Genomic DNA, 14577 nt, shown 5'->3' with positions numbered 1-14577 from the left:
CATTTTGTCACTACTAAAACAATTACAACACTAAAGTCTTACTAAAGGTTTAAGTTGTGACTGATTCAGCAGTGACAATTCTAGCTAATTTTGAATGAAACCAGAACACACTAGCCAACGAAACAAAGCTCTTAACAGTGGCAACCAAACAAAGCGCTGAACATTTGTACACACATAAAATCAATATTTTTCATTAAAACACAAAAGGTTTACATAATTGCAGAAAATATGTGTGTGGTAGTGAGAATTCTTAAGTTTATAAATTGATTTTCAGTCTGTGGGACAGATTTACTTCAAAACAGTGAGATCTAGCTGCTCAGATCTATCTATAAAGGACATTGAAACATCCTCACTTCCTGCTTTAAAATGTAGGGGTGTGGCTAAATTAAGTCTCCGCCCACAGACTAAACCTGTGTTTTAGTAGTCAAATTCACTTTTAAAAAAATAAAAAGATCTTTTGAAAAATAAGAAATTTTGAAATTTAGGGGTCAAGGTCTGGAACAGCCACCTCCTGATAGAAAGCACGCTATACAAGCTGATTTTGTATATATTTAACTTACTACTCTCAATTAATGCCTCAGGTTTAAACAGAATCCTTTTTAATTCTTTTAAACAGTTATTTACAGAGGGACCACAGTTAGAACTAGAATGGTCCATTTACTTACGGATGAGGTCTGACAAGCCCTACCTTCCTCACACTTGAGACCAGCCCAGCCTGTAAAGCAGTGACATTGAAAGTCACCCTTTTTATCCTCACAGCGTACTGTTCCCTTGTGATTACATGGGTTGGGGGAGCACTGGTTTGGAATGTCTGAGAAAACAGAAAGAGTGAGAGTAAGAGAGAGAGAGGGGAGACAGAGAAAGATGGTGGCTAAAGGGTCAATTATTCAAGGTCAAAACAACAAACTACAAACCTAACATGCATCAAATCTATTACTCTACACTGTCTCTCCTTTCAACACTCAGCAGTTACCCAACAGCCATATATCCTGCCTACCACCTACGATTCCAATCAACATTTGTTCTTCACAGTTGGATCTTACTTTACACAGTGTTTGAAGGCTGCTCTGTTTCATCACTTGGGTTTCCTTTCGCACATATCTGAAGTGTCTCCAAGATGCTGCTGACACTGCAACATCTCCCTACCTAGACAAGTCCAGGCAAGTCTGGTCAGACTGAGGGGGTGCATGAGTAAAATGAGAAAGGAAAAAATAGGGAGAGGGAGGGAGAGAGAGAGAGAGAATGCGAGCAAGAACACCGCAGAGTCACAGCATCCTCTCACGCTTACTGACTCAGGGTTCCTGACTGGACTCAAACCGACCAATCAGATCACAGCATTCTGAGCCGGCACGTTGTTGCCTCTGATTCAGCGGAAATGCGTGCTGAAGGACGAGCCTCCAGCTCACGTAAGCGCTACGAGCTTAGGTCACATGCTTGCAGGAATACACGCGGCACAGAAACGACCACATTCATTCAGGGGGTCTTCTGTGCACACTCCTCCCTCAAATCCACTACCAAACTGATAGGCTAGTACTTTCTGTACATCATCAGCATCACAACTAATACAGGCAGCCTCTCTTTCTCTCTCTCCTCTCGCAATTTTCCCACTCCAGAGCACTGCTGCAGTGCAGCTGAAGCAGCAGAACCCTGCACTCCCATGGAGTTATTTATATACCAGAGAGAGAGAGAGAGATGAACAGTTAGAGGGCAGAAATAAGAAACCCAAGCTGGGGTCACTTACTGTGGACACAGGTGACCAGGTCTCCCTTCTTTTTTTCGCCAAACTGCTCCACACATGCTGAAGAGACAAGAGGAGAGTCCTTCATCAGATGCCGTCATAATAAGGTATATCAACACACTTTGTATTCTGTATTGAAGTCCACTAAGCTGGGAGAAGCTAACATGCAGCTAAAAGATTAAGAGATACTATTTCAGGACTTACCCAAATACCTGGGATAGAAATATTCCTGAAAAAGGTACCAAGAGAAATGGTTAGATAGAGCTACAAATTGAAGCAGCTACATATATAACTATATTTTAACTATAACTATTACCTTTAAACTGCAAAAGTGAGGCCTGCATGTCCTCACTCTCACAAATATATAGCTTATATGGTAGTTTCATAATAGTTGTCAAATAATTCACAGCAGTTACTGAAAAATAAGCACTAAACTTAGTTGCTGAAAATAGTCTGCAGTTTAATCTGTTAAATGTTCAGCCTATATTCTGCACTGGGAAAATTAAAAAGTTTCAAAAATTGCACTTTTTTAAAAACACCCACAACATTCAATGTTAGTTCATGAATGCCACTGAAGCTTTGGCATACATCATGTAATTATTCTGTCTTGTGCTTGTCTTTAATCTTGCTGTCCTGTTACAACATGTTGGGCCTAAGAATCTTTTTTTTTAATACTCTAGCTTAGGAAACCAGTTTACTATGTCTCTGTGACAGTATGCACTCATCGTCCCACACAACCCGCACACTCAGTGCTGCAGTGCTATGGGGTGTGGCCAAGATACACAGTTGACCTGGTTCTTTCTTGGGCTCTTTCTCTGGGTTTCCAGATTAACTTTTATCATCACAACAGTTATAAATGAACCCTGCATCAACTATGTGCCCCAGAAAAAAGGGATAAGACTTTGCTATGTAAAAGAAAGTTTCTACAACATTTCCCTTAAAAGTTCAAGCATGCACTCATGAATTAGTTGAATCAATTGCATTTTCTCTGCAAGCAGACACCTAATACCCATAGATGTATCCTCTTCATACACTGTGCATTAGCTTTAGCCATTGATCACACCTATATATAACGCCTAAAATTATATTTCCCTTTCTCATTCCTATAACTAGACACATTACATATTCATTTTAATACTGAATCATTCATGGCATTTACTGAATACCAAGCTTTAAGATTAATAACTGAATAATAAGCCTATAGTTTAAGGGGGCTAAAAGGCTGAGAAGGTCACATTTTATCCACCAATATGCTGCTAAGAGGGAACTATGTATTACACACTCTTACAATATTATACATTCTTCAATCTTCTTCATAGATTTATAATCAAAGAGCTAAGAACAGAATAAGATTGGTGCACCACAACACCACTTATAAATGGTTAGGGGTCAAAGAAGTGTCCACTACAAAACACATTATTCTGTGCACACTTTGTCCATGGAGCAACTATGGGTTACCCGGTAACCAGTCCACTCGTCCGGTTGCTGCAGTCCAAAAAACTGCAGAGTCAGAGTTCTGCTGAGTCAGATACAGATAGCACACGGTGCAACATGAATAATGCACACAGGGAGCAGAACTCCTTTCCTCCCCTCCCTCCCTGTCACGACGTCAATGTGGGAGAAGCACACAAAGCTGTTGATCGTCACGCACATACGGGGATGATCCCCACTTTCTGCCTCACCTTAACTCACCTCGTGCATCACCTCCTGCAACCTTTCCTCTTCATTTCATTTTTAGTCCCTCATCATGCAGTTTTAATTCCACATCATCATGTTCTTTCTCTTTCACCTGTGTCCTTCTACTCCTCATTCTCATTTAGTTCCTAGAGGGGGCTGATCACGCAAAAGCCTAAAAAAAAAATCTGTCCGAATCATTATAAGTGTTCCAATTATAGCGCCAGTCACCTCACGGGACGGACCAAAAGCAGACACATCACTCACTGTTCAAAGTACGCTAAGCCTTTATTAACTCAAGGCACAATCTTGTCTGAGCTGCTTTAACAGATACAGTAAATTCACATGATCTCCCGCCAGTCTAAACACTGAGTATATTGCTGCTCACGTGGGTGGGAGAAAACATAATGGCAGATATAAGCAGTACAGGAAACCCAGCAGGAATTTATTTGGGATTTAAAAACACATTCCAATCCTTTTTGTCATCACTGCTTCACCCTTCATTGTAAGTAGTCCCCGAAGAACCAATCAGCAGTGCTCTGGGACCATTTCAATAGTACAATCACCCTTACTTTTTACAGAACACAGGCTATTCACAACAGTGTTGTATTATTAACAGGCTACTGAAATAAATCATACTGTGTCTCAAAGGACTCTCTGTAGGATGATATTCAGAAAAGTTGGGAAAAAATCTGCAAACACCGTCCCTGCATCACATGTATGACAATAAGAGTTAGCCAGACATTTAGTGGTTGGCACTAAATGGATGAAATGGAATGGTGCAAGTTAAGGATGGGCAAGATCACAATACTCATCACTATTGTGATACATCACATCATTACACAATACACTTCCAAAGCATGTCATGGATATCATCAGTCCTTAAAGAATGATGAACAACTGCGTGTTGCATTGCAAAGAGAGCCTAATTAGTTATGTTTAAATGCATTTAGTGCAGTGTAGGATGTGAAACACTGAATACAAACAATTGCATTTATGGTTTTAATGGTATTTATTTAAGTGATACCACTGGTTCTTTTTTGTCTGTTCCATGTCACCAAACTGCATACAAATGAAATGTAGCAATGCATATTGTGCATTAAGAACATCTAGAAATACTGCGATATTATAATTCTGCAAAATTGCCCAACTCTAATGCAAGTCCTTAATGGCTTCTTGAGCAGGACATTGTGAAGCAGCGATTCAGAAAGAGCTTTATGAAGACCATTAAGCTTCAAATGGGCTCAAAGGAGATTCAAATATGTCAGTAGGTACAAGGCAACTGGACCCAATTCAGCCAGAAGCTGCAGTGCCAAACCTGCCACTGCCCTCAGGCTCAAGCGTCCGAGCATGAAAAACATGAGCGATAAGCCCTTCAGACTTTCGGGAACTTATGTCACTCACTCAGCTACAAAAACAATACAATCCGTGAGAAACGCGTCCGAGTGTGTTTGTGGAGGGAGAGTCGGGGGCTTATTATATCGTGGCTGGACTGCGAGCTTACTAGGGCATGAAAATGAGGTATAGAATCGTCCTAAGTCTCTGATAAGCGTCCAGATTTTGGGCGAAAGGTCGTCGACTGTCACCACAACGAGCTATTATCGAGCAAATCTCAGCAGCGCAGCTCGACAGGCTAACGTTAGCGTTAACGTTACCTCCTCTCTGCGGTAACCAACGTACAGCACCGCTGAGGACGCTAAACCTGCAGGACTCAGCGCTAAGGACATTAGAAAAAAGACAGTTAACAAGGTTGACGTTTTTACCGTTTCTGGGTCGTTTTCAAACACTTCTCGAGCCTCTTCTTTGGTACATTTCTCCTCTACACATTCCCTTTCCAAATGCCCTTGTTTGGTTTCCTCAAAAACCTGGTTCGCTCTCTTGTGTCTTCTCAAAAACTGGCTCGCTTCCTCAGGCGACAAGGACACTGCGAACACACACACACACACACACACACACACAGTTTGGTCCAGGTGAAGCACAGAGTCGAAGCCGTTAAAACAGACCGAAATAAAACGTTTGACGTTAGCGGACACCGGCCAACCTTTACGTGTAGCGCTAGGTTAACGTACGCCAGCTAACCGTAGGGACCGTTCAAAACAAAACGTCTCGCGGTACCGTTAACGGACACCAGCAGCTTACGTTAACGGTTAACGGCTACACGGTGAAGCTGCATAGGTGCGCGTGCAAAAGTTTTCGGTTTTTTGCTAGCCTGGTTTGTTAACCGTTTCGCCTCGGCTGCGTCCAAAGCCGCGTACTGCCACACTAGACTGTCAAACAGTACTCCGACAACAGCAAGCTAGTGCAGTATGTATAGTAACCAATACTAGTGAGCTTTGTGGTTTTGGACGCAGCCACAGTTAACTAAGTTGACTCTGCAGGCTCTGCGACAACGGCCGTTTCCCCTCGAGAGAAAAGTCTCTGGGCTCGTACTGTTTGTGTACTTACACTCCGCGGAGCAGGCGACGCACAGGAGGATGAAGAAGCAGCAGCCCGAGAGAAACTCTCCCGGTGTAAGGAGCATGTTTGGTTCGACGACAGGCTCGGGAAAACTTCCCCCCTCCGTCCGTCTCTGTGCAAATGTAAGCTGGGAAAGCTTTCACTTCTCAGCGGGGGAGTCTATACCGCTACATTCAACTCCACGGTTTGCAAAGGCAGACACATACCACAGCTCCCTCTCCCTCTCTCATCCACTCACTTGTGCTCTCTCTCTCTCTCTCTCCCTCTCCCTCTCCCCCTCTCTCTCCCTCTCCCTCTCCCCCTCTCTCCCTCTCTCTCTCTCTCTCTCTTTCCCTCTCTCCGACCAAAACGTGAGCAGCAGATTCGTCGATTTGGCTGCTGGAAAGTTAGCAAGCAAGCACTGGGAGTTCCCAATGCAGAATTTTCTCCGCAAGAAAGAGAGAGAGGGGGAGAGAGAGAGAGAGAGAGAGAGAGAGAGAGAGAGAGAGAGACTGACGCTGGTTACTCACTGCAGTAGTATCGCTGTAAAAAAAGCCTGCAAGTTATGATGACCCAGCCCTGCATTTCTATAGGTGTTAATTAGTCTCTGTTCCTAATCAGCATAGAGTCTAATTAACACCCATAGAAACGCAGGGTCCATGTTGATTGGACAAAAGTTCACCAGGGTCATACATTTAACGGGCACCAGTATAGCACATCTTATACTGCACACACTTAAAAAAAGATGGTTCTTGAAGGGTTCTTTAGTGAAGGCAAGGGGTCTATTGAGAATGAGTTCTACTTAGAGCCATTTCGTGCTTTATTGGTTCTTTGCATGGTGAAATGGTTCTTCAGATTGATGATGATGTGTGTCTATATAGAACCCGATTGAAAATGGTTCTTTGTAGCATCAAAATGCTTCTCCTCTTGTTACAAGGTTGACATAGCATGAGCATAACCGTTTTTGGTGCTATACAGTACCCTTTGTAAAAAGTTTCTATGTAGAGCTGTACAGAGCACATCCTCCATCAGTCTGAATAACTATTTTACCATGCAAAGAACTCTAAACATGCAGATGGTTCTTTGCGTGTTAAGGGCTTCACATAGAACCACTACCTTTACCAAAGAACCGAAGAAGAAACATCTTTTTTTTTTTAAATGTACCTTTACGTCACCTGTTAATGCACATTAATCTGACAGGACAATTACCTGTAATAAAACCAAACAAAATCTTTCATAACAACTCATTATAACATATGACATTTGCCATGACATGTTTATGGCATGGTTATGACAGTGTTAAGTGTTACCTTCATATATATATATATATATAATCTCAATGTTTTGTTTATTTTCTACTTTATATAAAATAAAATAGAGCGCAAGGAATATAAGGTCTCGCACAGGTGCACTGGGGCTTTTAAATGAATAATGTGACTTCAAATCTGATGATGCTGAAACAGAACAGCTGTCCTCATTTTCCCAGTTACCGTTGATTGTTTCTTCCGCTCAAGTCCTCCCCTCGACTCCTCCATGTTCTAGGGAAGGCGAGGAGCAGTATCAGAAGTTTCCAAATGCAGCCACGTGCCTTAGCATGGGCAGGGCGACTGCTGTAGGGTGAATAGATGAATATATGAAAGTGTGTCTTTACAAAATCAGTAAATTCAGACTGGCTGTTTTTCCATGTTCTCATTTTTTGCCTGTACTCTTCTGGGATGGCTGTACACTTCACTGTGGTTCATGGCTGTGGGGATACGCTTTTATTCACTGGCAAAGGCATTACTGAGGTTGGGCACTGATGTTTGGTGATAAGGCCTGGCTCGCAGTCAGCATTCAAGTTTTATCCAAGTGCTGCGTGGGGTTGAAGTCAGAGCTCAGTGAAGGCCAGTAAAGTTCTTCAACACCAATCGGGTAAATCGTTTCTTTTCTGACTTTACTTTGTGAATGCTGAATTCTCATGTTGAAACAGGATGGGAAGCACACAATTCTCTAGAACATCATGCTGCAGCACTTTGTTTTCTTTTCACTGGAAATAAGGGGCCTTGGTTAAATACAGCCCTCCTCCATCCTCCTCCACCTCTCAACTCTACAGTTGAAACTATGCTGTTAGGGAGACAATGTTCTCTTGACATCCATCAGACTACAAGTTGGTGAGACTTAATCACCCCAGAGTAAGTCTGTCCACTACTCCAGAGTTCAATAGCAGCGTGCTTTACGCCACTCCAGCCGACACTTGGCATTGCCCATGGTGATCTCAGATTTGATCTCAGCTCATTCATGTGATCCATAAAGCTTGTGACAGGCAGTTCTTGTGCTTCCAGAAGCAGTGAAGCACTTGGTTGCAAGTGTTGCCACTGAGGAGAGAAGACTTTTATGCGCTCCATGCTTCTGTGATGCTGATCTGTGAGCTCCTGTGACGTTTCTGTTTCACAGTAACAACATTTATGATTGACCGGAGCATAAATCTGACTTCTGACTTCTTATAAAGGTGGCATCCTATGACCGTATTGTGCTGACACACTGATCCATACTACTGCCAATGTTTGTTTATAGCTGACTTTATGTACCTGTTCGCAGTGGGTGCCACTGAAATAAGGATGTCCACATATCAGACATGCATGTAGCATATTTAATGAAGTTACCTTATAAATTAAGGAAACATAAGGAATAATCTCACACGGTGAGACAAACAGGCTGCTACAGTCTGTTGTATACTCACTGGTCACTTTATAAGAAACACAGTGGTCAGAAACTGAACACTGTTGTGGAGCTAGATGATGGCTAACACAAATTATGTATCAACACATGGCCTACAGTCTCCTCAGCGAAGTGCTTGTGGTTTTTCAATAGTACCTTTCACCTTCAAGATACACCATCAGAAGGGGGTGTTCTTACTCTTAACCAGAAAACGTTACTCTTGAGTTACTACTGTGTCACCATTCTAGGAAGCGATTGATAACAGTGTATGTTGCAATGATTAAAATGTTCATTTTGGCCATAATATCGATTTAATGCTAAAGCATTCTGCAACACATTGCATTCTCTCATTTGTTCCATCTTCCATCTCTTGCATGCCACTTTTTTCAGTTTTCCAAAATATGACATTTTTAAACCCACTTCCTTGCAGCTGTTTCCAAATGATGTTTTCCCCTAAGCTCTTGACACCTTCCTTCCCCTCCACCATAAACACCACCAACACCTTTTATCTGAACTAGGGTAGATATGGTCTATATATGGTCAAAACATTATGAAAATATACAAAATATGACATTTAAAAACATGAGACATTACTAAGTTTTGTCTGGCCTAATAAGATTGACTTATACAAATGACTAATTGCATTTACACGTAGCGGACCTGAGGGAACATTTTTATGACATGACATGTGTAAGTTGGATCATTTTTATTACAATACTCAGTACACACTCTACCCTGAAATCAACCTCAAAAACTTGACACAGAGTGAAAAATGTTATACACAGTATCTTAAACTCCTCTGTTCCATTACTGGAAAACCAAGAGAAAACCCAAAGTCAAAGTTCTCTCATTAATGAATATGTTTTGGAGAAAGAAAAAAAAAAAAAAAACACAAGCAGACTGTTCATCTCATTTTAAAACAGGACACAGACCTTCATACTGACAAGGAAAAGGATCAATCTATCAGATCCTAGTAAATAATCTTAAACTGGATCCTTCCTAACCTCTACATCTGATTCGAATACATATTCTAAAACAGTCAGAGCTCAGCTCTGTATTGCGTTATATGCTATTTCCTTGAAACAGAGGAAATATATAAAAGGCAATGCCCTTTCTTGACTGACAGGGTTGGCCATAAACCCCTTAAACTGCAGGCTTATTATTGAGATATTATGATTAACACTTATTTCGTAATTTCTACAAGTGATTTGTTAAATACTGTAACGCTGATATGTCAGTGTCATAACTAATATGCAAGTACATATAGACCCTTGCAGTTTAAGGAGTTATTATTCACAGGAAAGTCAATAATTGTCAAAAAGGTTTACTATGGTTGTAGGGCAATCCACACCAAGCAACAGACCACTGTAGTTTCTCTCACCTTTTTCTTTCTCTCTTACAATCTTCTTACAAGTATTTACAACTGCACAGACAGCAATAGTGATGGATTCCCAACGCCCCAGCCTGTGATATCATTTCCTATTTACTTCAGATTGAGGCTCGCTGGTCGGATGTTCAGGTGGAGACACAGGCGGACAGGAGTGAGACTTGATACTGTTATGTTTGCTGACAGCTTCATCAAAGTCAAGCAGCTGCTCATTCACACGGATCTCCATGCAGCCGTGGTAGTAGGCCGAGACAGGTGTGGAGGACAGAGGAAGATCTAGACAGAGGGAAAGCAAATAAGAGGAGAGAGACAGAGAAAAATGAAGGAGCACTGAGGTAAGGGAGCAGTAATTTATAATCTTCTTCTGATTCATAGTTCAATAAAAAGAGTTGTTAAAGGCCCAGTGAGTGACACTCTCAATGAAAATGAATTTAAAAAATGAAGATGAATGGATATTTCTAAAACATATAGCTGCATGTGTGTAGATTCATGGCAGAAGATGGGTCTCTCTTCTTTCTTTCTTTTTGAAGAGACACTGGAGTTTCTTCCTACTTAGATAACTTTCACACAGCTTGTTGCAGAATCTTGTGTTATCTTACGACTTCTTAGGGTTAAATGATTGAACTGTAGGAGCAGAAATCATGATGAAAGCTTTAAGCAGAACTGGGGAGAACACAGTACTAAACATAACAGTTATGTGATTACTTGTTCTGTAACAAAGTAGAGTAACTACAGTTTATAAAAATGACACTTAATAAAAATTGTGTTATTCATATATTTATAACTCATGCATTTCATTCATAATCAAAATTGTAATGATGACATTGCATTATTTCAAACTTTAACAATTTAACTGTCAGGATATTTATATGGAGACATTTCCTAATGCTAAATTCACTTATTCCTGCTGGATGGAAAGCTATAGATTAACAAGATTTAATGGACATCTAATTAGCTTCCAGGAATTAAAAAAGAGTTATGGCCTGGGGGATAGAGATTTCTTTGGATACTTACAAATAAGGAACTATTTTATAAATGAGTTACAAGGTGAGCAAATTTCAAAGTCTCTTAATGCAGTCATCGATGCTGTTGTATAAAAACATATAGTGGAACAAAACTAAGGGCAACATCTCATCTCTATCATAGCCTGAGAGAATGCAATGCCTCCTCCACTGTATATATAAAAGTTAAATGGGAAAAGGAACTTAACATCAACATTACAGAGGAAGAGTGGGCTAAAATGTGCAGGGTGCCACACACTACTACTAATTCAAGAATATGGAAAGAATTTGGGTGGAAAAATCTGACTCGATATTTTATAACACCTGAAATAAAGAGTAAACAAATTGGGCAACATCAACCATGTTGGAGACTCTGTACAAATATGGTGGCCAATCACACTCATGTCTTCTGGGAATGTGATAAACTACATTCTTTCTGGGAGAAAATAAATGATGGCATCAAGGACATTTTGGGCTACCCAATCCCCAAAGAATGCAAAGTTATGTATCTTGGTGATATAAATAACTATGTTTTAGACAGTGATAGGTATTTAACAAAGATTTTGCTGATAGCAAGCAAGAAAGCAATAACGCGAAATTGGGGCAAATCGGACCCCCCCACTTTTGAACAATGGGTAGAAATTGTTAGAGAAATTTATGTATTGGAAAAACTGACTTACCAGCTTCGACTGAGGGGAATAATTTTTGATAATAACTGGAGCAAATGGACAGTATACGACGTCACAGAAACAAGCAAGGATGAATAAACTGGAATAAAAGAACTGTTAAACATACTGTAATCTTTAACACACAATCTTTCGACTTTTGGCAACCTGAGTGGATTTAATATTGTTATACTCTTATTTTGTTATGACATTATTACTGCTATCTTTTTTTTTTTGTTATTATTTATATATTATTTTATTTATGTTTTTTTTTTTCCTTTTCTTTCTTCCGTTAAGGACACAGAGAACTTTAGTACTATGGATGTTGCTATAATTATCATTTGTATTTGTGTCTTTAATTCTTTATGTTATTCGTGCATATTGTGAAAAAAAAATCTAAATAAACACTTAAGTATCAAAAAAAAAAAAAAAAAAAGATTAACAAGATTTATGGTCTTGAGGAGAAAAGGCTCGGGTGGTTGCTCTTTAAAAAGAGGTGTCTGCATCCACCAGTAATGCTGATGTATGGACATCTAAAGACAGCATAAGCAGTTCTTTTCAAACAGCTTGTCGAATTATTCCATGTTAAGTAGGGCTAAGAGCAGTAATGGCCCCTCATGCGTATGCATGTCTTAAGCATTTAGCTTCAGTTTTGATGTGTGAAAAGCTGATAAGGCCATTGCTTATTTATTTCCCAGAAGAAGTATCAGAAGACGTATACTGAAACATACTGTGTCATCCCCCCATGGGCCACGCTGCCATGGGAAGCTTAGGGGGAAGCTTGGTCATGCAAAGTGGCTCTCAGGATGCACGACACTCCACACTCCTAGGTTGAAAGGGACATTTTTTGTTGCTGTGTTGATTATTGATAGTGTAGTTATATTTGTTTAGGAATTGTTTCCATCTTTGTAAAGCTTCACTGTTAAAGTGCCTTAAAATGTATTTTTTCATCCTCTAAGGTAGGTGGGACATGAGTTTTCACCTTTTTGACAGAGAAAAAGTTCTCCTTGTGTAGTCACGTTGTGGCTTTTATGATTGTTTACAAGCTCATCAGAGGAGAAATTGTATTACGTGACGAGTGTATGAAGACAACAGAGGGAAAGCAGAGAGAAGCGTGGAGTACCTGGAAGTCCCCCGATGTAGGTGTCAACTGGTTGCTGCATGGTGCCATTGAGTTTGGTCAAGGCCTGTCTGAGAGCCTCAGTGTCAGCGTAGGAGACAGTGGAGGAATTAGCTGCAAGCTGGAGGCCATCTGCAGACACATGCAACTCCACCACCAAATGCTCCGGATAACACAGCATCAGTGACTGGAGCTTCGCAACTGAAACGCCATCCAGAAACACCTGCAGGTCCTATCATAGAGATGTAATGTAAGTGTACACGTGTGGAAGTCTTAAAGCTGACAGAAGTGCTGATCTACCCAAGGATGGACTTGGGTAATTCAAATTCATCATTATCTAAACTCATCTTAATAGTTCTTTCCTAATCTGGGAATTCAAATAAGGCATATTCAAACTGTAATTTGTAATAAAGGAATGAAATCAAATGTCAAATGTTAAATAAATCAAATGATATCATCTATTTTTGACTGAGTAGGGAATGCATATCAGCATAGAACATTGTGTCTCACATTAGTAATATGTGGAAATATTACAAACAAAAAGTTATACAAGTTATTGCAAAAGTTACTGCTCTATAGGTCAATTGTTAGAATTTAAAATCACATAAGTCCATAACCCTATGCTCAAAACACAAGGATGAATCACTAAACCAAACCAGCCAAACAATCAAGTATGAATTATCTCATGATAGCTGTATACAATAAAGGAGTGTTACCACTTCCATGTTTTCATTTCTTTATAAAACAGTAAACATGTAAAAAACATTTAGGCAGCACAGAAATACATGTTTTCTTACTGCTTCATTTGGTCCTTGTGTTAGCACAGAGACAGAGAGTGGGACAGTGCTATTGCTAACAAGGGCAAAGAGGACGCCTGTGCTACTGGATGGACGAATGCTCATCACCACGTCTACTCTCCAGTGACCTTTCAGACCTAATAAAGCAAAAACACAACATAAATGCACTGTGATAATTATAAAATTCTCAATTATCAATGACTACTTTGACAGTTACTTTTTTGTTATATGTAATTTTATACAAGGAGATAATATAAGAAGGTCAGAACCTATATGCATAATAAAATAGAACCTAGTTCTTGTGCAGATGTACTAAAATACTAAGATACTAAAAATCATGGAAAACAAACTTTCATCTTTTTGATATAATACACTGCTCAAAAAAATAAAGGGAACACTTAAACAACACAATATAACTCCAAGTAAATCAAACTTCTGTGAAATCAAACTGTCCACTTAGGAAGCAACACTGACAATCAATTTCACTGCTGTTGTGCAAATGGAACAGACAACATGTGGAAATTATTGCCAATTAGCAAGACACACTCAATAAAGGAGTGGTTCTGCAGGTGGGGACCACAGAGCACTTCTCAGTACCTTTCTGCTTTCTGGCTGATGTTTTGGTCACTTTTGAATGTTGGTGGTACTTTCACACTCGTGGTAGCATGAGACGGACTCTACAACCCACACAAGTGGCTCAGGTAGTGCAGCTCATCCAGGATGGCACATCAATGCGAGCTGTGGCAAGAAGGTTTGCTGTGTCTGTCAGCGTAGTGTCCAGAGGCTGGAGGTGCTACCAGGAGATGGGCCAGTACACCAGGAGATGTGGAGGAGGCCGTAGGAGGGCAACAACCCAGCAGCAGGACCGCTACCTCCACCTTTGTGCAAGGAGGAACAGGAGGAGCACTGCCAGAGCCCTGCAAAATGACCTCCAGCAGGTCACAAATGTGCAAGTGTCTGCAGAAACTGTTAGAAACCGACTCCATGAGGATGGCATGAGGGCCCGACGTCCACAGATGGGGGTTGTGCTCACAGCCCAACACCGTGCAGGACGCTTGGCAT

The 14577-nt window shown here is 40.5% G+C and overlaps 2 protein-coding genes and 1 long non-coding RNA gene across 6 annotated transcripts in view; 1 reads left to right on the top strand and 2 right to left on the bottom strand.

Moving 5' to 3' along the window:
* Positions 1-6160, bottom strand: part of gas6 (growth arrest-specific 6) — a 19643-nt gene extending 13483 nt beyond the window's left edge. Inside the window, exons 1-5 of the mRNA XM_017701864.2 lie at positions 5858-6160; positions 5176-5336; positions 1943-1967; positions 1742-1798; positions 689-811 (exon numbers count right to left, since the gene is read on the bottom strand). Of these exons, the coding sequence (XP_017557353.1) occupies positions 689-811; positions 1742-1798; positions 1943-1967; positions 5176-5336; positions 5858-5933 (442 nt within the window). The 5' untranslated portion in view covers positions 5934-6160. The remainder of the gene's footprint in view (positions 1-688; positions 812-1741; positions 1799-1942; positions 1968-5175; positions 5337-5857) is intronic.
* Positions 1555-13175, top strand: LOC119264772. Its single transcript, XR_005131212.1, has 3 exons — positions 1555-1845; positions 10119-10267; positions 12645-13175. It is a non-coding gene; the product is annotated as an uncharacterized LOC119264772 (long non-coding RNA).
* Positions 9235-14577, bottom strand: part of pros1 (protein S) — a 27334-nt gene continuing 21991 nt past the window's right edge. For all 4 annotated transcript variants that reach the window (XM_017701872.2, XM_017701873.2, XM_017701869.1 and 1 more), the window contains exons 12-14: positions 13516-13652; positions 12722-12950; positions 9235-10208 (exon numbers count right to left, since the gene is read on the bottom strand). In XM_017701872.2, the coding sequence (XP_017557361.1) occupies positions 10018-10208; positions 12722-12950; positions 13516-13652 (557 nt within the window). In that variant the 3' untranslated portion in view covers positions 9235-10017. The remainder of the gene's footprint in view (positions 10209-12721; positions 12951-13515; positions 13653-14577) is intronic.

Source organism: Pygocentrus nattereri, chromosome 12, assembly GCF_015220715.1.
Source record: "Pygocentrus nattereri isolate fPygNat1 chromosome 12, fPygNat1.pri, whole genome shotgun sequence".
Classification (NCBI taxonomy): Eukaryota; Metazoa; Chordata; class Actinopteri; order Characiformes; family Serrasalmidae; genus Pygocentrus; species Pygocentrus nattereri.
This window is presented reverse-complemented; position numbering and strand designations above follow the sequence as displayed.